The 27,877-nt window shown below is 44.3% G+C and overlaps 1 protein-coding gene across 1 annotated transcript; it reads left to right on the forward strand.

Moving 5' to 3' along the window:
- The first annotated feature begins 236 nt into the window (after window positions 1-236).
- On the forward strand, window positions 237-24,306 carry Saxo1 (stabilizer of axonemal microtubules 1). The gene is made up of 3 exons (XM_038332296.1): window positions 237-409; window positions 9,340-9,539; window positions 23,303-24,306. Exons 1-3 carry the CDS (start codon window positions 387-389, stop codon window positions 24,304-24,306), a joined length of 1,227 nt encoding a protein of 408 aa, XP_038188224.1. The 5' UTR covers window positions 237-386.
- The last annotated feature ends 3,571 nt before the right edge of the window (window positions 24,307-27,877 follow it).

Here is a 27,877-nt window from a genome sequence, read left to right on the forward strand (position 1 = left end):
CAGTCATGCTTGTGTGTAATCTTATGATTCACATGCTTTGATAAAACAATCGAAGTGATAGACTGTCTTTTAAGTTTTGACATGCACATAATAGAGGGGAGAAAAGGTTAAACCTGAATTTTAATGGCAGCAGTCAGCCCGCGTCACATTTGGAGGATGTGGCATTTTCGGACCGACTGGGTTCCTTTCGAGAATGTCACTAACCAAACTCTCCACGAATCTTTTGTAGGCGGCACCACTGTCCGCATCTTCCTACGAAGATTTATGAAAAAACTGAGAAACCATGTCTCCTCTCCGAGTACACCGAGAATTATCCTATCTATGAGTCGTACCTGCCCAGAGATTCCTTTAAGCCCAAGAGGGTGTACAAGAAAGGAGCCGTACCGATGGAGGGCCTGACCACAGCCAGGTGAGGCAAACGGTGCTATGGAGAAAGTGGGCGGGATACAAAGCCCTGATGAAGAGTGAGATGTCAAGATAATAGCTGTGGTGTTAGTGCAGTGTGGACGCGCAGCATGAGGGTCTTAATGTTAGTGCTTCATGGTAATTAGTTAACATTAATGCTAATGTTCTCGATGTCTCTGGAAGAGGATCGTCTGCTTGTTGGCTTCCTTAACTGTTCCCAAATGCCCTCTTACTGAGAAAGAATTCTGGCTTGTTAAAGTGGGGGTCAGGAGGCTAACCTGGTCTGTGTAATTAAAAGTGGGAAGTTAAGTATTAAAAGGAAAGAAGGAGAGAGACCACTACTGGAAAAAAAAAAGAGGTTTTGGCTTTATGGCAGCCTCTGTAACAACTTGGGTGGTTAAAAAAAAAAAAGACTGGTAAGAAAGAATGGGTCCTTCTGATGTTATACTATGGATTTTGAATTAGAGACCCCACAGATGTTCAGGATATGCAAAGAGCATATTTGATTCTCAGTTGCTCCTGATATACTCTAGTTTATTTCCAAGTTGAGATTGTTGGGACCTAGGGCCATGCAGGCACGGACCTGTCTTTGTCAGTGTCCCGGAGGTCTTTATTTCCCGAGGCTGGGGAAAATCCCCAGTCTGAGGGTTTCATGCTCACAAGACTATGCGTCTCCCATGACAGTTCTGCTAGTGACCTCCTGATGGAGATGCCTGGCTTGGTGATCTAGTGGAGTTAGGAACATCTCTGAGTGCGGTTGGGCGGGTTTCAGACCCAGAGAGTCAGTCTCCAGGTGAAACCTTCTGAACGATGATGTGTTCACGGCCTCCCCATTTCCTCATGCCCCAAAGGCAGGATTTCTGTGCTGCGGAGCCCACAGTTCACACCATCTGGTCCTTCATGGCACTCAGACATCACAGACTTGGACACCTTGCTGGATGCCTGCCTATCGCTCACGGCTTGCAGCAGAATTTTGCGTGGTTTTAATGACGATTCCAGGTGGCTCAAGGTGGAGCGTGACATCTTTCTTCCAAAATAACAGAAACCTCCTCTCTTGAGATTTTTGACTTGGAGGTGTTCTTATCTAAAAAACAGGGTCTGTCTTCTAGACCCATAGAAGCTGTGTCTGAGTTTAGGGCAGTAGGTCCTTCAAGGGGAGAAATGACACTAAGGGGTTTCTGAGCGTGGTAGGAGCTACAGGACAGGGACATTTTGAGAATGGGGTGTAGCTGAGGGACCTGACACCAAGCAGTTGTTGTGAATGACTTGGTTTTAAGCACGATTGTTCTGGCTCCTAGTACATTTGAACAGTGTTAACATAACTGCTTTCTCAGCCTACAGCTTATTAAATGATTGTCAACTTTACAGTCTGGGCTTCATTTTGCTAAGAAAACACCATCTCTTGGGTTCTAGAGCTTGAAGCAAAGACTGTGGGCTGCTCCCGAGCCTTTCTTCTCATTATAAGAGATGATAGGGCACATCTAGGAGGAGTCCTGTGCACATGCCTGAAGATGCAGTGGTTAGAAAGGGAGGTGTTGGGAGGTGATGTCAGACTTCGTTTTCTCCTCCCAGGTGCTCTCATCTCTTTACACCAAGTTTTCAAGAAAGAAAGCCCTTTATTGGGAAATCAAAAGCACTAACTTCAGACGATTTATAACGGGCCATTTCTGTCCTCAAGTATAGGAGCAGGTGCTTGAGGCTCGGATGTTGGGACGTTTGGAGATGGCTCTTGTTCACTGTCTTAAGAGAACAAACACACTGCCCTGGGGCAGGACCCCGTCCCACCTCCTAGTTCAGAGGCCGTCAGCTGTGGTAGCCCTACATATCCTCCTCTTTCCCTGATGCTGTTTGGCGAATCATAAAATTAACCCCTGACCTGAGCTAAGCTGTCTTTGCCTGTGTCATTTGTAACAATAAAACCATTTCCCAGCAGGTGGGGCCTCAGTCAGAGCCACAGCAACCATCAATCCAGCTTACATCAAGAGGTCCCCAGCTACTGAAAGAATTTCCCAAACTATTAATGATTACAGGGCTTTAAAAAGAGAAAGGAGTGGAATCCAGTTACTAATGGGGAGGAAGAAGAACAGACTTGGGAGTGGGGTATACCTCGGTCATAGGGCGCTTGTCTTGTGCCAGGTTCTATGTTCAGGCCCTGAAGCTGAGGTCTCAGGCTGGGGGGTGGGGGAGGGAAGCCAATGGGTACTTTTTTTTCCCCTTATATCCTACCCTAGGAAGAGGAGCCAGTCTCAAACTCACAGGGCAGTCACTGTCCTGTATGGGTCTCATTGCTTCTCAGTCCGTGCTTGTTGGGGAGGTTTTCACAGACGGAAGAAAAGTGAGCTCCCTTCAGGAATGTAAAGCAGCCTGCCTCCAGAGGCTTTTAGAGGACGGGGTGTGTCATCCCGAGTCTGCCTAACCTCTGGGTCTGCCTAACCTCTGGGTCTGCGTGGATGTCACCCCTCTGTTCCCAGGTCCCTTATTGCCACAGCACCTCGCTCATTTCCCCGTCTACAGGTGGACTCTGCGTAGTGTCTGAGGCTGGACCCAGGGCTCCCACCTGCTGCATGAAAAAGTCATTGGTCCCGGTTTGGCTGAATTTGGTGATTAACTCCAGACACAAAAAACACCTGGCTTCTGGAAAGGCTATCAGCGCGGCACGAGGCATGATTACAGCTGCACACAGCTCTTACTGACCATAAATTGTGGGGATTTAAAGCAGGTGTCAGAAGGGGAATGCCTGCGATTTCTAGCCCTTCTTACTGGAAAACCTTTTTTTTTTTTTTTTTAAAATGTGCAGCCCTTGGTAATTTTCTTGCAGAGGATTTGCCTTTAGTTCAAGCTCTGACATCAATTGATAAAGAAAGTTGTGTTTTTAGCCTCGTTTCCCATTAGGCATGTCCCTGGATGAAACACTGGGACCCCCACTCAGGACAGTATTTCTGTTACCTTAGAAATACTTCAGCAGTGAAAAGTAGTACCTTAAAAGGGAGTGGGACACAGGCACAGTGTGTGTGTGTGTGTGTGTGTGTGTGTGTGTGTGTGTGTCTTTGTATGTGGGGGGATGGAAGGGGGAGTGAATGAGTGATGAATTTGGCTTAAAGGTAGGGGATGGATTGGGGATGGTAGGTTGGGGTAGAGTTACTAGTATAGAGGAGAGAAGAAAGAGGAGAGAGAGGATTTGGCTTAAAGGCAGGGGATGGAGATGGCGGTGTGGAGTGGAGTTACTAAATACAGACTCCTGTTTATTGATAAGACTTACTGATAAATCAGGGAGAGTAAGGGAGGAAAAAGTAAAAGAGAAAGGACATCTGGTACCCTGTCCCAAAGGCAGGACGGATACAGGAAATGGTGATGAGCTGAGTCTTGATGTGCTGATTGAACCCTGTGGACTTTTTTTGCGTTTCTTTGGTGTGCATCCTTCATGGAGCTGGACAGTTTGCCCATTATTTTATTAAGAATCTTATGTATCTGGTGGTGTGTGTTCCTGCTGTTCTGTTTTCCTCTGTCCTAACCTTACCCATTTTTGTTCAGATTAGATAGCTTTTAATCAATTTATCCTCAAGTTACTGAGGCTTTCCTCCTTTTTCTAAGCCCAGTGAATTATTTTTTTTTGAGATAATGTATATTTTAGGATTCTTTTTGAGATGAGGTCTTATTATGCGTCACAGGCAGGCCTAAACTTATGATCAGACTTCTATCCTTGATCCTTAGTGCTGGGATCTGGGGATTATAGGGTTGTACCACCAGGCCTGCCATTAGCTTTTTGTGTTTCCATTTAGATAATAGCTTTCAGTTCTCTGTGTCATTTTCTATCTCTTAATCTATTATGACCTTATTTTGCCTTTTTCTCATTAAGTATAGTTAAAATAGCTGGTTTGAGATCTTTTTTAAAAAATTCTGTTTATTTAATAGAATTTTTTTCTTTTTTTTTCCTCATTTTTTTTTATTAAAAATTTCCATCTCCTCCCCTTCTCCTCCCCCTTGCCTCCCCTCCCTTTCACCCATACCCCCACTCCCTCCCTCTCCAGGCCAAAGAGCCATCAGGGTTCCCTTCACTATGTTAAGTCCAAGGTCCTCCCAACTCCCCCTAGGTCCAGGAAGGTGAGCAACCAAACTGACAAGGCTCCCACAGAGCCCATCCATGCTGTAGAGTCCAAGCCCATCGCCATTGTCCTTGGTTTCTCAGACATCCTCCACCGTCAGCCACATTCAGAGAGTCCGGTTTGGTCGCATGTTCCATCAGTCCCATTCCAACTGGACTTGGTGATCTCCCATTAGTTCTGTCCCACCGTCTCAATGGGTGAATGCACCCCTCACGGTCCTGACTTTCTTGCTGATGATCTCCCTCCTTTTGCTCCTCATCAGGACCTTGGGAGCTCAGTCCGGTGCTCCAATGTGGGGCTCTGTCTCTATCTCTATCCATCGCCAGGTGAAGGTTCCCAATGAATGATGGATCTTCTGGTGTGGTTTGAGATCTTTGTGATGTCCAATGTCTGGTCTGCTCGAGGTCCATGGGTCACATTCTACCGCAGTGTGTCAAGTCATTCTGCGTTGGGTCTGGACAGGATTGTGAGTGTTGTACTTGGAGACTCTGGACTGTTTTCTTTTTCACATTCTTCAGAAAAGCATTTTTGTTTGTTTGTTTATCGAACAGGTAATGTGATTAGGCTCAAAGTGCAAATTCCATGTCTTGGGTGGCAGCCCAAATTCCATTTCAATTCGGTTACCCTTAATTCAGAAGCCTGCTGCTGGCGTGTGAGGCGAGAGGGATCTGAGCCCAGCGACTTCCAGAGCTTTGGCGTTAGCTCCATCCAAGGTCACCTCACATTTGCTTGTCTGCTTTCTTTCTTTCCTTAGTTTTGAGCAGAAAGAATCTGGCATCTGGCACAGGCTGGTTTTAGCTGCCTCATCTGGCACAGGCTGGTGGTTGCCCTCAGGCTGGAAGCTGCGACTCCCAAGCAGTTCATGGAAACTGAAGCAGCAAAGACTTGAGCCAGGACTGTTCCTCTCCCACCTGCTGGCTTTACTCCAGACCCTGTTAACTGGCCTGATTCTAGGCTTTCCAGGCGTTTACACACGGTTTCTTCTAGACTTTGTAAAATGGGGACAGATGTTAACTTCTGCCTCAGTGGATCTGAGGAGCTGACAGCAGAAGAAGGAGACTGTACCGTGTAATTTGGGCCCTGGGTGGTTGCACTAGAATCCACTCACTTCAGGGATGATTTCCTGCAGGGATTAATGCTGGACTCAAGCTTGGTAGTTCTGTGAAGGGGTCTCTTTCAGTGTTCTGGAAAAGGCTCTCCAACTCTGCCCAGGATGACAGAATGGCTTCCTTAGAAGGTGTCTTTGGAGCTAGGGAAGCTGGAAAATTATATATGGAAATAATGAAATAAATCAAAGACGAAGAGTACCCACCTCCCCATAAGAGGAGATTGTAAGAGGACAAATCATGAGAAGTGGGTTGACTGAGGCCAAGGAAAGAGATGCTCAAATATGAGTTTGAGGATAGACACTGTGAGTAATTTAGCTATGCATCAGGCTAAGGGCAAGAGAGACAGACTCTGAGATACTTTGGCTAGCGAGTGGAGTAGAATTGTATTTGCTGGTTGGGGAATGTGTGGGTGGAAGGGAGGTCACGTAGAGGAGAGGGGATAAGAGGAGGCCCAGGAGAAAATGTGGTTGTGGTGTGTGTATGTGTGTGTGTGTGTCCGCATGTGTTTGTGTGCATTCATATACACCGTATTTTGTTTATTTTTCTTGTAAATATGGGAGAGACTGGGGCAAGTTTAAATGTTGGCAGAAGGGAGACAGCAGGGGAAAAATGTGAAGGCATAGTTTAGGAGATGAAGGTCTTGGGAGGGCAATTTAGGGGAACGGTTGCAGAGAGAGATTGACTTTGGCAAAATGGAGGGACACCTCCAAAGATTACATTGTAATTTGATTGATTCCTTGGCTACTATAATAAATTCTGAAATTTGCATAAATACTAAACTATTTTTTAAAAGTAACTGTCGCTTGGCTTCTGTGAAAATTCTCCATTCCCACTTCCAGGCAAATGATTTTCATTAGCAATTATGTAATTTCCCCCTTCCTTTTCCCCTATTCTTGCCCATCACCTTTCTGTAGCTTAGCCAAATGGTTTGAAATGAAGTTGCTATAACTTCCCCAGCAGGGCCACTTTAACCTGTACTTAATTTTGGTTTTTAACTCTTGGCTTTCCATGCCGGGTAGCTTTTTTATAGCTACCTACCCGAAGGAAGTTGAGACCTGTGCCCTTTTTTTCCCCCTTTTTTATTCATAGTCACAGTGAGGCTAAACATTGGGAAATGAACCACAGGAAGAGAGGAGCCATTGAGTGCTGAAAATAATTATTAAATTTATGCAATTTCTGGGAAGAATAAAGTGAGTTTTTGTATGAACTCGAAGGCTGTAAGGTTATGTGTAATTGGGGACATAAAGCTATGCCACGGTTAATGATAAGCTTCAGTGAGTGTTCCTAGCATAAAACTCTAACGAGGAAACAGAAATTCTGATAGAATTCATTCTCGTCAGCCATGTGACTGCTTCTGGGCCAGATACAAAGGAGTCAAACTTTAAATTTAAAAATGGTCTTTTTTTTCTGGAGCCGAGAGGCTTTTCCTCCCCCTATTTATTTGTATTTACAGCTGGCCTGTAAATACAAACATAGATGCACGTCTAAAGGAGAATTTGAATTTTGTGTGGAAGGAGATTCAGTAACAAATCCATCCCCTAAATGTGGCTCACAAGAAGTTTTATGTGTCTGCTTCTGTCTTTGAGGATCAACTTGAGGGCATCCCCTGAGCTGGTGAGATTGTGAGCATTCCTTAGCAGATTTCTGTGAATGAACGGGGAGACAGGGGCATTAGGCCTGCGTCAGCTTTTAGTGTCTGGAGACCCTGGGAAGATGGCACCTTGGAGGAGTAGGATTTTTAAGGCAGTCACAGAGCTTTGGGGTGGGAGCCCTGAGCATGCAAGTTTAGACATCTGGCTTTGCTCCTCAATGCTGGTCTTTGGTATCTGCTGCTATTTCTCGGAAGTGCAGGGGGACCACAGTCTGGTTAGCCATCACCGAACATAGGTAAGGTTACTTAAGAATCCCATTCCAGTCCTGGTTAGCCATCACTGAACATACACGAGGTCACCCCCAAACCCCACTCCAGTCCTGGGAGTGGAGAACCTTCAGCTTCTCTCAGGTATGTTCTCTTCAGAAGATAAACTTTCAGCAGGAAGTTAACTCAGGCTAACTGGTTTTCAGGTGGACTTTCAGGGGGGTTTCCGTCTGTGTAGCCCACGGAGGCTTTAGTGTTTCCTTGTGTCTTGCTGCAATTGGTTGAGTAGTGAGCGGTCACTATGAGGGGATCCTTCATCCAAGCAGAGTGCAGGTATGGAGCTGACCCTTGGCTTCTTATTGCTTCTTGTCAGCCGGCTCCCTTCATAATTCCCACTCCTACAATCAGCTTCCAGATGCGGGGTCACTCAGCTTCCCTTCACTGGGAGTGCACAGTGAGGCCCCTGGGAAGGCAGCTCAGGCAGCAGATGCTATTCTTGCTACTGGGATGAAGTTTAAGATGTCCCTACAGGGAATTAGGGAGCTCAGCGGAAGCATCTCCCATTTCCCACTTGCAGCCTCAAAGAGACCAGTTCTCCCGCTTCCACGCTCCTTCATCCCACCAAGCATGCGCAGGACCTGCTTTGGGTTTTCTGACCACCCTGTGTATAACTCATGCAAGACAGGTTACAGTGGAGCGTGTCACCCTTGCTACTCAAGCGTGGCCCAGTAATGCCGCACTGGGCTTCAGCTTGGAAATAGGTTTTATTAGTGTTTAGCTTAATGCTTTCCTGTCCGGAAACCTTTCCCTTCCATTGACAGGGCTGCTCAAGTAAGCACCTTTAGGGAAAGAGCTACTTTTCCTTTGTCCTATTTGGCCACATGGGATGGATCCAGGAAAATCTGTTTGTTTTGGGAGGAACTGCTACCATGGAGAGAAGGACAGTAGAGACCATGGCAGTAGCCTGACTCAGTTGGACTCAGCCAGGGGGCTTCTGGTGATGGGCAGCTGCCACCTGGGCCTGTCATAACTTGGGCTGGTTTGGGAGGGAATGATTTTGCTCTGGTGTAAAGCATCCTGTCTTTTCCATTCCGTTTCTTACTCTTTGACATAATGGGAGGGGGCACTGACCACAGCAGAGAGCAAAGAAGTGAAGGCTTTGTGCGTCTACTGCATTTTCCCTCTTCTGGGTTTTCTGTAAGGCCCAGAGTAAGGAGATAAGTATTAGCAGAAAAAGTTCCTGAGCGCACAGAGAGAAAGGTGAGTGTATCTGAAGAGCAGATGTTAACCCCATACGAGGGCTTGGATGCAAGGCAGGTGGGCTATCAGCTGCAGATCAGGCCTCCTTCTTAGTGAGCCTTGTGGTTGACACAGGTGTGGGTAGGGGCGTAGGTCAGGGGACAGGTCTGGGTTTATTTGTAAATTGTGCCAGAGAGCTGGGTTTTATCTGGAAGACATTTTAAGCTGGTGGGCAAACTCATTTTTATCCAGCATTTATTCTGGACACACCAAGACAACTGAAGCAGAAGCAGGAAGATGGGGAAAGACTGTCACGTGGCCCAAGTCAAAAAATGGTTGAGATCTGGACCAAAGGGCAAAATAATCTCCAATGAGGTTGAGGAGCCTGGTGGCTCCTGGTGACTGATAGACTTTGGGGCTTTGAGGGGAGGAGTCAAAGATGACCCCAGCGGCCAAGTGATCAAACACTGGCAAAAAGTGAGTTTTAAAGTGTCACGTTCCAAAGTAGAAGAGAGAGGAAATGGTAGGAAGATGGAGTAGAAAATTCAGTTACCAGGAGTCGAGTAGACAACATTGTCTTTTTCTAAGCAAGGACCCCAATGACATATGCTTATTCTTCTCCCAGGAGAGATTTTGGGCTTCACAAAATGGTACCAGTGAAATTCCATCAGCCTGAGCCGTACATTCCAAGCGAAGAGACTATGGATATGCTCACCACATATAAGCAAGATTTTAACTACCTCCCTGTCTGTCAAGTTGGCCCCATCAAACCTCCGGACACTAAATTTCCAAATGACAAGATACAGTATCTGCCTACTTACAAAGGTGAGAGGAAGACGGAGAAGAGGTTGGGTCAGCCTACAGACCCTCCAGGAAATGGTTACATGTGCATTACCTTAGGGCAATGGTCAACAAACCACTTCCTGCCAGCAGATCCAGCTCTCAGCCTATTTTTATACAGATGGAAAGCTAAGAATGGCTCTATAATTTTCTCTAACTGAAAAAAAATGATGATTTCAGGACATGTTGAAAATTGTGGAATTCAAAGCTCACTACTGATAGGCACATTATGTTGAAAGAGAGCCATAGCTGTTCTTCTACGCATCTACTATGGCTGCTTCCGTGATGTAGTGGCAAAGCTGAGTGGTCATGGCAGACTCCATTATAGGAATGTGTAATATCTTGACTTTATATAGGATATATTTATGATCCTGTCTTAGCCTCTGTTTGAATCTTACAATGGGAAATCTGTTCAAATTTAAGCTACGATTCTACAGTTTGTTAGTTTCATTCAACCAGCCAAGAGAGTTTTGAACTATAACATGCATACAGAAAAGTGAATGCTCATAATTACATAGACCTATAAATTTTTACTGGATACACATAACAGTGCTTGACCAAAAATACTATATCCACAGAAGTTGAACACAATCATTGTGCTGACTTTTATTTTTTCTCCCTTTGCCGTGCTGGGGAATAGACCCAGGGCCTTCCAAACGCCAGACAAATGCTCTACCCATTAACTGCATTTCTTGCTACATTATACCGTGCCATAATAATTTAATATTATAAATTAGTTTTTCCCTGTTTTAATTTTTATGTTAGATTGATTTTTTTAAAAAAATGTATATTTTAAATTGATATATAATAATCATACCCATTTATAGGGTATGAGTTGGAATTTTGATATGTATGTGCACTTTGTAAAGTTTTCAGAAATGTCTTTTTTAATTTATATATTTAATTTTCTTTTGATTTGTGTATATGTGTGTATCTGTGTGAGTATAAGGCATGCAAAGGGATGCCCAAGGAAGCCAGAAGGGCTTTGCCTCTCCTGGAATCATTATTACAGGTGTTTGTACAACACAGATGCTGGAATCCAGACTCACGTCCTCTGGAAGAGCAGCAAATGCTCTTAGCCACTGAGCCATCTCTCTAGCTCCCATTTTTAAGATTTATTGTTTTTCTTTGTGTGTAATGTTTTTGTCCGAAGTGTACTATGCCAGAAACACAAGACACATTTGTATCTCTTCATAGTGCTTTATTGAGAAACAATTCATAAGCTACTTTGGATTGATTGGTTGCACATGGCCAATTAGTTTTGATTTCCCTTTGAAGTTGGCCAGGGAACACACAGTATCTTTTATTCCAATCCAATTACTACTATTAACTCTGGGATTATGCATTACACATCGCTCAGCAATTATAACTCTCTGTGTGTAGGCTTCAGAAGCACGGCAAAAGAGCTGAGGAGACCGTGGAAGTCAAAGGGGCCTTACTCTTAAGGCAGAGAACTGTTGCAGATGCACAGGGAATCTCTGTGGGTGGTTAGATACGCTATTAACTGGTCCAGTTGGAGAGCTGCTGCAGGCTCTACAGAGCTGAGATACGGAACTATGGGAGCTACAGAATTGTGGGAGTGGCAGAGGTGTTGGGAGGGGCAGGTGTGTGGGAGGGGCAGGGGTATGGGGTGGCAGGGGTGGGGGGCAGGCTGTAGAGTTGCAGGACAGGCCCCGATGGGAGACAGAATGGACTGGATGCTTTAGTTGGCCTCATCAAGCAGTGCGGACCATGCTGAGCGTGAAGTCTAGGAGAGTGGGTTGGGGGGTTATTTGCTGGTGGATCTCTTGAAGGACATATTGGGAGGCCAGATGATGGGTCTGTGGGTTCATGGCCATTGCTGTGTTATGGATCCTTCTTTTTTTGGTATTCAGGTGAGGGTATTATACTCCTTGTTGGTCTTCATATACTTGATAAGATCTTGGGCCTGTTTTTCTGATATGTTTTAAAAAAGATTTATTTACTTTTATGTATGTGAATGTTTTACCTGAGTCTGTTTGAACACCATGTAGGTGGTAGAGACTGAATCCAGGTTCTCTGGATGAGCAGTCATCCCTTATCCTTCTGATATGGTTTTAGTATATCTATCTGCTCCCACATCCCAAACTGTATGGTAAGTTCATAGGTGGCGTCTTTGTACTCTTAGGGAAAGGTCGTCATTTGTATATCATAGTGCCGGATAGGTGGTCCAGCAAGATCAACAAGAACAACAGAGTGCAGAGTTGTCTTCTTGCCTCTGCACCCAGGGCAGGGCATAGCCAGAAAGTATTATAGTTTCCGGCAATATGGAGTAAGCCCAGCCTCTACAATTTTAATCTTCTCAAACATCTCTCTGGGGTGAAAACACTCAAATCGTCTTCATTTTTGCCTTTTATTTTCATTATCCTATATTAAATGCACAGACAAATGGGTTTCATTTTGGCATTTTTTTTTAAAAATATACACTATATATGTTAGCCATATTCACCTCTCTGTTACCTTCCCTTGTCCACACCCCCCCTTCTCCTGAGTCTCTTCCTATTCCAAGTAGTTCCCCTTTTCATCTGATATCTTTGAAATCCGCACATTTCCTTTGATATCTATTATACATGCTAGGCATCAGGCGAAGGAGCATGATGACCAGCCTTTGACCTTTCAGTAGAGAGACAAACTATGCCGACCTGTGGACTAGGCTGGCAGAGTAGCAGTCCCCATTGTGTGGCACACAGCCGCACAGCCTGAGGTCAGGGAGTGAGAAAGTGGGTTTGTCATCAGTAACTCTTCACGCTTGTCATGCATCCTGCTGTTCCAAGAAGACGCTCCAAGAAGACAAGCTAAGCAGTTCATGTGGAACATTTTGGGGGCCTCTGTGGGAGTGTGTTGAGGGTTGCTTTTATTAATCAAGCCGAGCGTTTGGGTGGGAGGTGGCGGTGGAGGAGGGAGGCTGCAATCCATCTGCCAGGGAATCCTGCGTGTTGTCGGTCTTCTCTGCTTAGTCCTGGAGCTGTTTCTGAGGTGGCCTGGACTCTGCCTTTTGACTTGCTCATCTTTTGTCTCATCTTCCTCGTTCTATAGCCACCTCCGTCAAGCCATATTCTCAACGTTATTATTCTGTGAAACACGAACCCTATCTTTCTGGTTTGCTCCCTTGTCTACATCCCTGATGACTGTCCTCAGTATCATTGGAACCTCTGGGTTATTGATGCGCCTGCTTTTCTCTACCATCAGCATGGCTGTCCATCCCTCCTCATGGAGCTTCCTTCCTGATACTTATTTCCTCCCTACAGCCTGATTTTAGCAATGTCTCAAAGTTTCTCCCTTCTATTGTGCTGTTGCTTTCTCTAACAGAACCCCAGTTCTGCCTCCTTAGGCCTGCACTTGACTATTCCCCAAAGCATGACTCTGAGGGAGGCAGTAGGGACTGTGATAAGGCATGGTTAACCACAAATTCTCCCTTCCTTTCTATGCTCTGTGGGCACCTTTGATCTCAGTGAGATACAGGCTCTTCAGTGTAGCACAATTAATAAAAACTCAGAGACAGATATTAGGGTTTAACCTGAAGACCAGAAAAGCAAAGCAACCAGCCACTGGCTCTTTCCTCTGCCTCAGTCTGAAAATGATGGTCTTGCCTCCAGGAATCTCAGAATGGGACTGAGCCTGAAACCCGTCTCTCCCCATCTTATATTCCTCTCTAGTGCTGGGATTAAAGGTTTACACCACTACCACCTGGTTTCTATGGCAAACTAGTGTGGCTACTGGGATTAAAGGTGTGTGTCACCACTGCCTGGTCTGTAAGGCTGAGCAGTGCGGCTGTTTTACTCTCTGATCCTCAGGCAAACATTATTTATTAAGGTACAAATGAAAATTCACTACATTTCAGAGGAACTGATTGCCCAGCTGTTTCCTCATTCCTACTCAAGTATAGTGTCAGGTCTGGGAATGAAGACCACACCTTGCTTAGGCAGTGGAAGGATGGAGAAAGTCCTTTAGTATGTATTTCCCGTTGCCCCCAACAAACCGTTTACTCCTCAAAATAAACAGGCAGAAATTATAAAAGCAAATACTCAGGTTTCAATCCCTTCTACCTCCAACTTTCCTGCACTCCTCCCTTGTCTATACAGGTCCCTCTCAAACCTACCCTTTGTAAAACCGTAGAATATTCCACTGCTGAAACTTAACCTTGGCTTATAGTAAAATAAAAGTCTTTAGTGATAGTTCTTTTCTTTTTTTAAATGACATCATCTTATCCATTTATGCTGCTCTGAAAACAAACCTGAGATGCAATACACAGAGTAAGTTATTTCTCACATGCTGGATGCTGGGAAGTCAACGATTGAGGCATCGATAGGTTCAGAGTCTGGCAAGAACCCTTAGTTCCAAGATGGTACTTGGTTGTATTGCCTTCGCAAGCTGAAAGGGAGGGCACAAAGGGCCCGAGTGAGTTCCCTCCAGTTCTTTTATGGACAGGCTCCTCATGATTGAATAATTTCTCCAAAGGTCCTTCCTCTTCATACCACTACAGTGGATATTAAATCTTAACATTTGCATTTGGAGTGGAAGGTGTGATTCACACTATAATAAAGGCTTATATTTTTAAACATGTGAACAGTTTATTTGATCTCCTCGATGACATCATGACTTCCAAAGCTGTGCCTTTAGTTCCTAATTCCCATTCCCAGCATTTTAGGACAGAGAAGCACAGCAAAGATACGCAAGGGGATGGATAAAGGAACAAAGAGTTGTGAACCACTGCTTTCAGGGCTCCAGATGACAGTGTCTGGCAATAGTTCTATCAAATCCCCATCCTTCCAATTATCCCACAGGTCCCAGCCAGGAGCAGGAATGAAGTTGGGGAAGGACCATGCCATTTACCTTGCCCTTGGGTCAGTTCTGAGACACTTTTCGAATGTAAGGGGTACCATACCCTAGCTTCTTGTCTTGGTTTATTGTCCCTTGAATGACTTAACTCTTGTGAAAATTTGCTGCTCTAGTAAGTCTTTCCCCAGTAATGTTTATAATTTTTGGCCATATATTACTGTCTGCCTTTCCAAGGAGGGTTGTCAAGGAAAGAAACCAAAGAACATAATAATTAATTATGTGCATTTTAAAGGATGCCATTTGTGTTTTGCTTATGTGTTTTATTTATATCAGTTCTGTGAAAAAGATATTTAAACCTTTTCTTTTATCCTCATGGCCAGTACATTTACTGTGGTGAAAGAAAGAAGGGAGGGAGGAAGAGAGAGAGAGAGAGAGAGAGAGAGAGAGAGAGAGAGAGAGAGAGAGAGAGAGAGAGGAGAGAGAGAGAGAGAGAGAGGAGAGAAAAGAAAGGGAAAGAAAAGAACCTACCAATAAAAAAAAGTGCTCAACAGCATTTGGTTGTAATTTGTGACATTTTCAAAACACCATGCAATTGAAAAGATTGAGAATGTCATTACTTGATGCTCAGCTTTAGGCTTAGTGATTTTTTTAAAAGGACATTATTATTGAATGGAATCCCGTTTAAAGAGGTTCTTGCCAATTACCCATATGACACTCTGGCCCTGAAGGGCTTTACTGGTGTGTGAATACTTTGTCATGTGGAATTCTGAGTTTTTTCAGGGTCTTATGGAGGGTGTGTGTGTGTGTGTGTGTGTGTGTGTGTGTGTGAATAGTTGCTGGTGGGGAAAGTCTGAATAATAGTGTGGTTTCAGCTATGTTGTTGGTTATATCGGGAGTCTCGTGAGGCAAGTTTGAGCTTAGGAACCTGTTTTCTTAACACTTCATCCATCAGAGAAGAGGGCCAAGGAAGTTCTGTTCTACTCAGCCTGAAGTATGAATATGAAGGTATCTCCAGGTAGACGCCCCATTTCAGGGCAGCCTGACATGTGGTGGGTTGAACATGTGGTTTGTATTCAGCAAGATGGTTCCCGCTAAGGCCCCCTAATGCTTTCAAGATGCTGATAGAGCCATTAGTGCCTCTTGGAGGAAGATTAGATTTTCAATTAAAATGAAGCCAATTTTGAAGAAGTAGTTGGTAGTATTACTGGCCTAACATAAACTTAGGAGTGTGCCTGAGGGGGGATCTATCAGGGTTTCTGGAGCAGTAGAGGCTTAGTAAGTCCCCCTCCCCCCAATAAAACTTGACAGAGTGGTAAAATTAATTGTTGCAAGGCTCTGGAAATCAACCAAAGGCAGAGAACAGATTGAGAGCATTTATTTAAGAGACGTGATTGACTTATGAACAGTGGGCATCGCTGGGATTTTTATCCCGGAGCTGCATCTGTCAGCTCAACCTCTGTCCCCAGTTCTGTTTGTGCGGTAGCCCTGCTGGGGGATTGAAGACTTAGGGAAAAAGCAGTCATGCTGCTAGAAGGCTCCAAGTTGATTTCAAAGAGAATTTTGACCAAACAAGGTTATGTAATGAAAAATCATTTAGAGATCACAACTTGTGCAACCAATCCTAGGCTTATGGATTGTGAGCAATGGATAAGTAGATGAGAGAGAAAATTCATAGGGAGATACACACAGGGCGCCTCGATAGGCTCCAACATAGCCTGGTGATCGGAAAGGCTGTGCTTGAAGGCCAGGCTATCTCAAGAGCCATTGAGAGCAAGGGCCTTTCTGTCTACTCAAGTGCTCTGGCTGAATGGGAGGCCACATATCTGTGCAGCAGAGACATAAAAAAAAAACCAAGCAAGTTCTGATTTGTAAATGACTTGATCTGTGTAGTCTCCAGCCCCCCAGATGCCCCACACTGGTTGAGGTGCTTGAGTCTAACTGCTAAGCTATGGAGGGTGAATCTCAGGAAGTGGACTTAAATGGCTACACACCAGTGACCTCACACTATGGAGGAAAAGATTATAGAATGAGTGCAAGGCTTTCTCAAATAGGAGGAAAGACAAGAACTCTTAATGAAGGGGGCATGTATTATCTAGGGCACTTGTCTTGGGAGGGAGAGGGGAGAAGGGAGAAGGGAGAAAGAACAGAAGAGAATGTAGGGTCCATGCACAAAAGGGCAAAAAAAAAAAAACAACAAAAAAAAAACAGTCAAGAGAAACTATCTCTGAGGGATCCCAGATGTTGGAGCTAGCAGAAAAATATTTGAAAGTAGGTACTGTAAATATATCTAGAGTAGTTGGAAGCCATCCTTAAGGGAGTAAAAACAGTTTAACAATTGCTCATCAACGAGAGAACCAATAAAGGGAGATCATAATGAAACGAAAGATCCAAAGCTGAATAATAACCGTTTGCTTTTTAAATTGAGAAGTTCAGCAGTTTTGAGTTGACAGAAAAACAGCGCCACAAAGGCAAATCAACAGAGATTATTCAACATTTTATGTTCACATAAAAGATTTAAAAATTAAACAGATATTAAGAGATCCAAGAAAGCCATCAAGATTACCAATGCACTCATAATGGGAGCCCCACCTTGCAAGAAGGGATAAGAGGCCAGTTAAAGAATTAATTGCTGAGATACCCCAAATTTGTAAAATATTTACCTAGATATCCAAGAGGCACTATGCAAATAGCATAAACATGAAGAGATCTGTGTATTATTGTCAGACTGGAAAAGAAGACAAAGATTTGGAAGGAACCGAAGAGAAATATCTCTTCATACAGAGAGGAATGAGGCTCCCATCCAGGGTCACAGCAGATTCCCTTCAGAAGCAACAAAGAATAAGGCAATGACTGGGCTGAGATATTGAAATACTGAAAAACATCAAGAATTTTATGCTGAGTAATTTTTATTTTCCAGAAATGAAGGCAAAACAATGATATCCCCAGATAAAGACAGAGAGGACCTATCTTTAGCTGGTTGTCTTAGAAATGCCCTTAGAGGAAATCACTACACAGAGGTGGAGAGAGTGCTTACAAATAGAACTTTCCAAAGAAGGGTGAAGTTATTTTCAGAGAAGATGCCTGGTGAATCTACAGAAATAAAATATTTATGAAGATACCTGAAGAATCCCCAAAATAAAAATAGAACCAATAAATGAGGACTGTTGAGCTGGCCCTGTGGGTAAAGGCATTTGCTGCATATTTCTGAGAATCTGAGCTTGATTCTTGGATCCCATGTAAAGGTGGAATGAGAGATCCAATTCCACAGAACTGTCCTCGGACCTCCACATCTGCCATGGCTCTCACACACATAGTACACATCCCATAATAATAGGACTAAAATTAAAAAAAAGAAGTAATGGGGTTTTCTTCCACTGTCAGTCTTAAAGAGTAAAAAGCAAATTGTGTTTCTGAATATTTGATTGCCTTGAGAATCAACATGAAATTGAAAAAGACATCCCTGGGCCTTGGAAATACAGTTCTGTGGTAAGGAGTGTTAAAGCAGGCCTAAAGCACTGTGTTTGATAGTATAATTTAGCACACAAATAAAGTAAAAAAATCCCTCTCTTCAATAGATGAGTTTTAAAATAAAAATTAACATCTTTTTCTGACCCCAGGTACTATTTCAGAACAGTAAAGACATATGTGTAATAAACCTATAGACAGTACTTTGAGTGCTGAAATTAAACACATTTCCTCTAAAGTGAATAAGAACCCATCCTCATCACTTACTCAATATAGCAACATCGCAAAAAACAAAACCCAAAACCCCAAAACTAAAACCAAAAGAACAACAAAACAAATGAACCAAAGAAACAAAAACCCAGGATGAAGTCAGGAAGAAGAGTAAAGCTAAGCCTATGTGCAGATGTTAGGGTTCTGTAATGAGAGTATCTTAAGGAGTCACACAAAATACAGTTAGGCTCATAATAGTCAATTAAGTAGCAGGATACAAAATACACACTAAAAACCTGTGGCTTTTTAACACACACACACACACACACACACACACACACCCCTCAGTGAGAAATCAGGAAAATAGTTCCATTCACAATAGATTCAAAGAGAATAAAATAACTAGGAATAAATAAATAAATGAATAAGGTAATGGAAGGACACAGACAGAAGAAGAAGCAACAAACTTCAGTAGACAAAACCAGAAAGAGGAGGGGATGGAGAAGACGGTATGAGAGGGGAGAAGAACAGAGCAAGAGATTAGAAAGAGAAAAGTTAAACAAAAGAGTTCCTATAGTAACGCAGTTCAAAGCCCAAAGTAGATAAATGTCAGAAGGGGAATAATGATTGGAAATGTTGGGTAGTAAAAAAGTCATCATCTGGAGAGCTGGCTTGGTGGTTAAGAGAGCTTGCTGCTCTTGCGGCAGACCTGGGTTTGGTTTTTAGAACCCACGTGACAGCTCACAACCACCTGTAATCCTAGGTCTAGGTGATGCAACTCTTTCTCATCAGGCTACAATAGGCTTCTGCACCCATATGGTGAATATAATTCAGAGACAAATGTGTACACATATTTTTTGTTTGTTTTTATATAATTTTTTATTGATTTTTTTATTGAGATCTACATTTTTCTCTGCTCCCCTCCCTGCCTCTCCCCTCCCCTTCAACCCTCTCCCAAGGTCCCCATGCTCCCAATTTACTCAGAAGATCTTGTCTTTTTCTACTTCCCATGTAGATTAGATTCATGTATGTCTCTCTTAGTGTCCTCATTGTTGTCTAGGTTCTCTGGGATTGTGATTTGTGGGCTGGTTTTCTTTGCTTTATGTTTAAAAAGCACTGATGAGTGAGTACATGTGATAATTATCTTTCTGGGTCTGGGTTACCTCACTCAAAATGATGTTTGCTAGCTCTATCCCTTTGCCTGCAAATTTCAAGATGTTATTTGTTTCTGCTGTGTAGTACTCCGCTGTGTAAATATACCATGTTTTTCTTATCCATTCTTCAGCCGAGGGGCATTTAGGTTGTTTCCAGGTTCTGGCTATGACAAACAATGCTGCTATGAACATAGTTGACCACATGTCCTTGTGGCACGATTGAGCATCCTTGGATATACACCTAAAAGTGGTATTGCTCGGTCTTGAGGAAGGTTGCTTCCTAATTTTCTGAGAAATCGCCACACTGACATCCAAAGGGGCTGTACCAGCTTGCACTCCCACCAGCAATGCAGGAGTGTTCCCTTTACCCTTGGCTTTTTCTTCTTTTTTCCTTTTTTTTTTTTTTTTTTTTTTTTTTTTTTTTTTTATAAAAGTTTCTCTTTACATGGCTACTTTTTTAAAAGCCAGGTGTGGTGGTGCATGACATTAATCCCAGCCTCAAGAAGGAGAGGTAGCAGATCTCTAAGTTCAAGGTCAGCCTGATCTACACAGTGAGTTCTAGTGTAGCAGACTACACAGACTCTGTTACATTTTTTCTCTCCCCCACCCCAGACAGAGCTTCTCTTTGTAGCCCTGGCTGTCCTGGAGCTCACTCTGTAGACCAGGTTGGCCTTGAACTCACAGAGATCTGCCTGCCTCTGCCTCCCGAGTGCTGGGATTAAAGGTGTGCGCCATCACTGCCTGGCTCCCTGTTTTTTATTCATTTATTTATTTTTGGGTGTGTGTGTTTAAAAAGAGAACATAAAGTAAAAATACTATTAAATGCAGAGACAAGGAAAAGCAGTAAGCACAGGGGGCAGAAATAAAAAGAACAAAATGAAAAGAATGAAAAAATGCAGAAATGAAACGAGATGAATGTATAAACGATAACAGCAAAAACAAAGTTTTGAGAAATACACAACAGTCAAGCCCCTTTAAACATATGGAAAAAAGTAAGTTGGGGTGTTGGGGCCTCTCCTTTGTGGGCCTTGGGAACTGGAGACTGGTCTGCAATAGTAGACCTGAAAGGTCCGGGGTGCCTGAACTTGAGCTCTGGTCTTTCCTTTGGTCTGTAGCTCTGCGCTGAGTCTGTGTTAGACAAGCATCGGACGTTAGTCAGACTCGTTTTCAGAGTAACATTTTCTGTCGTTAGTTTTGTATTCTGTGGGCTGGGCAGATTCTCTTCCCCTCTGAGAGCCAGCCCCATCACCCTCCTGGCGACAGCTTTAGTTGAAGAATATCTGGCACCTACCAGCGGTGGTGGGCGAGGGGGAAGCAGCTACAATACTGAGATGGTGCAGGCAGAGAGCTTCTCGGACTTCCATGGGCTCCTGCAGGAGGGATATTGCTTTTTTTCTTCCCCACGCCACAAGAGGGCGTGGAATGGTAGGCACACTCAGGACACAGACAGCACACGGCCGCTCTGTGACAGAATCGGGACAGACGGCCCACGCTGCCGACCTCGGGATTCACAAGCACCGCGCTTAACAGGCTGAACCACCGCTCAGCTCAGGAGGGATATTGCTGTAGGTATCGCTCATTCACCTGAAAATTAAGTTCATGGGCTTTGCCACAGTGAAGGCAGGCAGACAGATGGCTCTCGAATTTGGTCCACTTGCTGGCCTGAGGCTCAGAGTTATCTCACTTCAGAGATGAGGCCTGCCTGTGGCCACCGAGGCAGGGGCTGTCTCTCTTGTGTGTCCTGGCCTGAGCCACCCTCCTGTGGCTTGCCCACTTCCGTCTGTCTGTTTCTCACCACTGTCTCTCATCACCCAGGGACCATGGCTGGCCAAATTGAGTCTTCTTAACTAGTAGGTGTTCCTGGATTCCAGGATAGTTTCTCTCTCAAGACGGTGCCCACGACTGTCCTCTGAGCCACATGGCTTGCCAAAATAAAAGTTCTTTCTGTTGCTGGCTAGAGGAGAGTCATTGTATCATCAGAACCTGCAAGGGATTGAGGCTCATGATGGCTGTGATCTTGTCTTGAGGGCAAGGCTGCTTTGGCTTCATCTGGTTTACCTTTTGGAAGTGACTTTTGAGGTCCATATGCCCCCTTTCACAGAACTGCTGCACTGAGCCTAATTTTGGCTTGCTTCTTTGCATGGTGGTATAGCTTCCTTCTGTCCTTTTCGGCATCCTTTGACTTCCTCATAAATTTCTGAGGCAATCCTTGAGATAGTCTTTTTTTTTTTTTGTTTCTTATTCTGAATCTCTTTTCTGCTGGTACCCACAAAAGTGGCCTCCAGTCTGCCACCTGGCCCTGAAATCTCCGCTCCTCACATGCCTGCAGATCAGAGCACAGAAAGGAGTAGAAGTCTTCCTGAGCTATAATGCTCATGGCCTCTTCCTAGTGGCCTGTTTCTGCCAACCAGGTCCTTCACCCCAAAGGTTCCACAACCTCCCCAAATAGCACCTAGCACCCCTGGGTGGAGATACATAAACCCCTAGTGTATAGCAACATAACAGGGTATGTACAATATGGTCAGTGGCCCATTATGTGATGTATGGAAAGCTACAGTGGAACCCAGCATACTGCAGTACAAGCAACATGTAATAAAACATGTAATAAAAACAAGACAGCAGCAGCAAACCCCTGGAAATGTGTGAGTTTTGGATTAGACATGGATTTCTCAGGTAGCACATTTTGTTATGCAAATAACAAATGCCGTTTTATCCTCTCTAAAGCTGTGGCCTCCGCTCCTCTTGATTACATAGTCTAAGACTCCTGAGAAGCTGCATTTGGTCTGCCTGCCCCTAAAGGGGCAAGAGAACTCCTTGGGGTGCATCCCTGTGACTGTAGGCTTGGTAATTGATGCGCATAGCGAGACAACACAGGCCTCAATGTGAGTCAGGCATTGAGGAGAGCAGTGTGCACTGCGCTCACTGTTCCGTTGTTCTCAACTGGACTTTGAGTCTCCCAGCTGCCTTGGGATAAAGTTGCTTCGGAAACTGCCTGGCGGGTGTCTCTGTTCCTCCAGTGCGGATTTCTTTTGGGGCAAGTCCTTTGGTCTTAGCCATTCCAACCCACCGCAGAGGTTCCTCTTGAGATGGCTGTGTACTTGATCCAGTTGCCCGAGCTTCATTTTTCAAACACCCTGAAGTTAGCCTTTCTCCAGATCTTCCTTGGTTATTCTTTTTCAGCCTGTGTTTTGAAATGCAGTTTCTCCGGTTGTGACTGGGGATGTTTTGAAGCATGACCATGGAGTCAGGTCTCTGTCTTAAATTTTCAGGCAAGCTTTTTAGTTTTCTCTGAGACTCTCTTTGGGAAATCTGAAAAACAGAGACAATCATAATCATTGAATCTGATGACTGTTAAGATGTCATGAAATTATGGCTGGCATATAATATTCTCAAGAGTGCAGCTTCGGAATCTGGGTTTGTACCCCCCCCTTTTTTTTAAACTTCAAGACAAGTAATCTGGGTGTGAATTCCCTAATTTCTCTGTGCTTCCATTTCTATACAATGAGTATTTTCATTAGGGGGCTCTGAAGAGAAGATGAACTCATAGCATGATGAGAACTAAGGCCAAGGCAGCAGTCGTAATTCTCTCTTTAGACAATTCCATATTCTCATTCCTTTGGAGCAGATTGTTTGGTGTGTGTGGATTAGACATGAGCATTACAAGGACATGATAGTCGTCACTGACTAGGTAGACCCGGTTGGCTTGGCTGGTGGAGAGCCAGTGGTGGTTTGTGAATCTCTGTGTTGCTGGCTACCATATGCGTCTTTCCGTGCATGCTGCCAGCGAGAGGCAGCCCTTTCCCTACACAGGGAGAAGGCTGCCTCTGGGTCAGACTTCTCTGCTGGAATAGGTTTAATAGATTAAGACCCTAGGTCTCTAAAATCTCTATGCACAGCACTGTGGCATACGAGAACTTTAGTAAATGGTTCTCTCTGCACAGCAGGCTGCAAGCACCATGAAGATAAAGTAGCAAGCTTATGCATGGGATGGGGGCAGGAATCTACTTTGTTCTGTTATGTCAGAGATTGTAACTGGAAACTGGCTTTGGCTTTGGGGTGTTTTAAAACACATGGAAGTTAGGAGATCTGATCTATCAGTGATGACCTCTTCTTTAATTTCAGTTGATTATTTACCTTGGAACCAACCCAAACGAGAGCTGCTTCGTCCACCACACAAGTACCGGCCAGAGTCGACCAAGTTTGAAAACAGAACCACACATCAGGATGACTATACCATGAAAGGCCTTGTGACTACCGTAAGCTGCAAGCCTCCGGCTAAACCAAAGCTCTGTAACATCCCTTTGGAGGATCTGACCAACTACAAGATGAGCTATGTGCCCCACCCTGTGGAGAGGCGCTATGTCAAAGAGCCTGAGAAATTTATACCCTGCGACATCCCTTTCGAGAACTTGACCACCCACAAAGAGTCCTACCGAGGCCTCCGGGGGGAGCCTGCCAAGAGCTCTAAACCTCCGGCCAAGTGCCCTATGCAAGATATACCTTTCTCAAACTCCACCGAGTTCCAAGATAAGTTCCAAGCTTGGCCAACACCCCAGGTACCCGCCAAAGCTCCCGCTGCCTATGTCCCTCCTGAGGAGAAGATGGATCTTCTGACGACTGTGCAGACCCATTACAGGTACCTTAAGGGTAGCCCTGCTCACACTTGCCGGCCTGTGCCTCCTGTTAAGAATAGCAGCTGCTTTGAAAGCTCCACCACCACCAAGGACGATTACAAGCAGTGGGCAGCTGCGCTCACAAAGCCAGTCAAACCCAGGCACCATCTAACCCTGCCTATCGAGCCTTTGGACTGCCAGACTACCACTAAGATCTGCTATGTGCCCCACCCACCTATTGCTACTAAAAACTACAAGCCCCCCTGGCTTGGCCTACGGAGAAACACCCCTGTGGAGGGTCAAACTACCTACTCCATTAGCTTTACTCCCAAGGAGATGGGCAGGTGCCTGGCATCATACACTGAGCCCCCCGGCTACATCTTTGAGGAGGTGGACGCTATGGGGCACAGGATATATAGGTCCATCTCTCAGACAGGCTCTAGGCAGAACAGCTGTCTTTCTATAAACGACACAGAAAAGGCTGGCCAGAAGGAACTGGAAGTGTCAGCCTGACTTTGAAAAATTATTTAAATATTCCACAGTACCTCAAAATTATTCATTGAAGCATTTTCCAAAGCATCAAACAAACAAAAAAAAAATTAAAACATCTACCTCATAATGAAAAATGTTCTTACCACCTGCAGGATATCTGAATAACACAAGAATCACTTGAATAAAGGAAAGTGACGTGCACTCATTGGCTGATTGACCCCTGTAGCCCTCCCTCTGCTTTTCTCTCTAACCCCTTCAGGTCCCTTTTGTTCACGGAATCAAAGATGATCACAGTGCCATTTCTGTGATCTTGATCTAATTTAATTATCGTGTGCCTTGATATTAAGCTTTGCCAAGTTTGAAGTGCCAAAGAATAAACACTATTTTGGGACATTGAATTTGTAGGTTGGTTTGTTGACCCTCATGTACTTTCTATGCAGAAAGCTGTCTACACGAAACCTTTGCAGAGACTTCATAACAAACACCTTATTGCATCTCAACAATGGAAGAGGTTCCTTGGGCCCAGGCTGGAGTCTTCTTTGGGTTTTCTGTGTCCAGGTCTCCTTCACAGGACATTTGTCTACTTATTTCCTGCATGACATACCATCAAGGATAATGATGTCTGATCGGGTGTGGTTCTTGTCAGTCACTGGCAAAGGAAAGGGAGGCAGTCCTGGAGGAATTCTATGGGAATGTGGACCTGCCAGACTTTTTGCCTTCTCTCACATTAACGTAGGCTCTAGTTCCAGGAAGAAGGGGAGGAAGGGCCACTTGGCAAGCAGACACCTGAGAGCTGGCCCTAGAGCTGTGAGTAGAAACTGTGGGGTCTTTTAAATGCTCAGAACTCAGAATGGATTGCCCGAGGCAGTGCAGATTTCTGGGAATGCTGGGCCTGCTGGACAAGAGCTTGACACAGCTCTGCCCTGGAGATTTCTTGGGCCTAAAGTTTGTAAAACCAACGTTTGATGTTAAGGTTAAGTTGAAGTAGGCAGAAGGGAGGAAAGATTGTCTGAGAGGGCTCTCAAGATGCAGACTGACTGATCCTGACTTACCCACCTGTCTTTCCACATTGAATGTGCAGGTTTGTTCACCTTCATGCGCTTTCTATGGAGAGCACAGAATCCCTAAATGCTCCATGGTCCTGGGAACTTGGGGATATGATGGAGGGGGTGGGATTTCAGCTTAAGACATTGGCTTAGGCCCAGAGCTTGGTTTTTCAGTGAGGAGCCTCTATCTTCTACCCAGTCTGTTCATGGTGCTCATGCCTGGCCTGGGCTAGCTAAGTTCCCTTCCCTTGCATCTTCATCATGAAATTAGTTTTTATCAGTGGGTTCAGACATCTGTATCATTTGTTCCTGTGTCTTGTCTGAGGAATGGATGCCTACCTTTTTAAAAAAATTTTTATTGAGCTCTACATTTTTTCTCTGCTCCCCTCCCTGCCTCTTCCCTCCCCTTCAACCCACCCCAAGGTCCCCATGCTCCCAATTTACTCAGGAGATCTTGTCTTTTTCTACTTCCCATGTATATTAGATCCGTGTCTCTCTTAGGGTTCTCTGGAATTGTGATTTGTGGGCTGGTTTTCTTTGCTTTATGTTTAAAAACCACTTATGAATGAGTACATGTGATACTTGTCTTTCTGTGTCTGGGTTACCTCACTCAAAATGATGTTTTCTAGCTCTATCCATTTGTCTCCAAAATTCAAGGTGTCTTTATTTTTTTCTGCTGTGTAGTACTCTATTGTGTAATGTATTACATTTTCCATATTCATTCTTCGGTCGAGGGGCATTTAGGTTGTTTCCAGGTTCTGGCTATGACAAATAATGCTGCTATGAATATAGTTGAGCCCACGTCCTTGTGGCACGGTTGAGCATCCTTTGGTTATATACCCAAAAATGGTATTGCTGGGTCTTGAGGAAGGTTGTTTCCTAATTTTCTGAGAAATCACCACACTGATATCCAAAGGGTCTGTACCAGCTTGCATTCCCACCAGCAATGCAGAAGTGTTCCCTTTTCCCCACATCCTGTCCAGCATAAGTTGTCATTAGTGTTTTTGATCCTGGCCATTCTTACAGGTGTAATATGGAATCTCAGAGTTGGTTTGATTTGCATTTCTCTGATGGCTAAGGATGTTGAGCATTTCCTTAAGTATCATTCAGCCATTTTAGATTCCTCTGTTGAGAGTTCTCTGTTTTGGTCTGTACTCCATTTTGTTATTGGATTATTTGTTCTTTTGACAACCAATTTCTTTAGCTCTTTGTATATCTTGGAGATCAGATGTCTGTCTGATGTGGGGTTGGTGAAGATCTTTTCCCATTCTGTAGGCTGTCATTTTGTCTTGTTGACCATGTCTTTTGCTTTACAGAAGCTTTTCAGTTTCAGGAGGTCCCATTTATTAATTGTTTCTCTCAGTATCTGTGCTACTGGGGTTATATTTAGGAAGTGGTTCCCTGTGCCAATGAGTTCAAGTGTATTTCCCACTTTCTCTTCTATCAGGTTCAGTGTGGCTGGCTTTATGTTGAGGTCTTTGATCCACTTGGACTTGAGTTTTGTGCATGGTGGTAGATATGGATCTATTTTCATTCTTCTACATGTTGATATCCAGTTATGCCAGCACCATTTGTTAAGTATGCTTTCCTTTTTCCATTTGATATTTTTTGCTTCTTTGTCAAAGATCAGGTGTCCAAAGGTATGTGGATTAATATCTGCGTCTTCGATTCGGTTCCATTGTTCCTTTTGTCTGTTTTTATGCTAGCTAATACCAGGCTGTTTTCAGTATTGTTGGATGCCTATTTATGGGGTAGGGAGGCCCAGGGCAGTTAAGCATGGTCTAAGGAAAAGGAGAGAAGCAGAGTCAACATGTAATCTAAGTTTTCTGACTTCAGATCTGAATTCCACAATGCAGGTATCATTCTCCTGGGTCTTAGAACTCCTGGCTCCATGAGCCACATCAAATCGTATATCTAAGCTTACTTGGGTCTAAGTTAATGAAGAATACTAAAAAGCTTAGCATGACACATGGCTCAGATGTGAACCGTCCTCTCAGAGCTCATGTACCGAGGACTTTGAATGCAGTGTGGTGGTGTTCAGAATTGGGGCCTTTGGGAAGTAGTTAGATCCTGATGGTTCTCATTTCACCAGTGCGTTATTGGATTCAGAGCAGAATGGGCTGTTGATGGAAGGTGGTGGAAACTTTAGGGGCTGGAGCCTTGTTAGAGCAGTAGTTCTCAGCCTTCCTAAAGCCGCCATTGTGTAATAACGGTTCTTCCTGTTATTTTTTTTGTCTCTACTTTGTAACTTTAATTTTGCTATTGTTAGAAATTGTGATGTAAATACCCATGTTTTATGACAGCCTTAGGCGACCCCAGTGAAGGGTCATTCGAACCCCAAAGGGGCTGCGACCCCACAGGTTGAGAACTGCTTCGTTGGAAGAGCTGGGTTCCTGTCCTCGAGGGGCTTAGTTTTGCCCCCTCATCCCTTTCTCTCTCCTTTGTTCCTAAGCACCATGCGATGAGCAGGTTTGTTCCCCTGTGCACTCCCCACTGCGATGCTCAGACTTACCACAGGGCCAGAAACCGTGGAACAAGGCACTCTG

The sequence above is a fragment of the Arvicola amphibius genome, chromosome 6 (genome assembly GCF_903992535.2).
Source record: "Arvicola amphibius chromosome 6, mArvAmp1.2, whole genome shotgun sequence".
In the NCBI taxonomy this organism is placed as follows: domain Eukaryota; kingdom Metazoa; phylum Chordata; class Mammalia; order Rodentia; family Cricetidae; genus Arvicola; species Arvicola amphibius.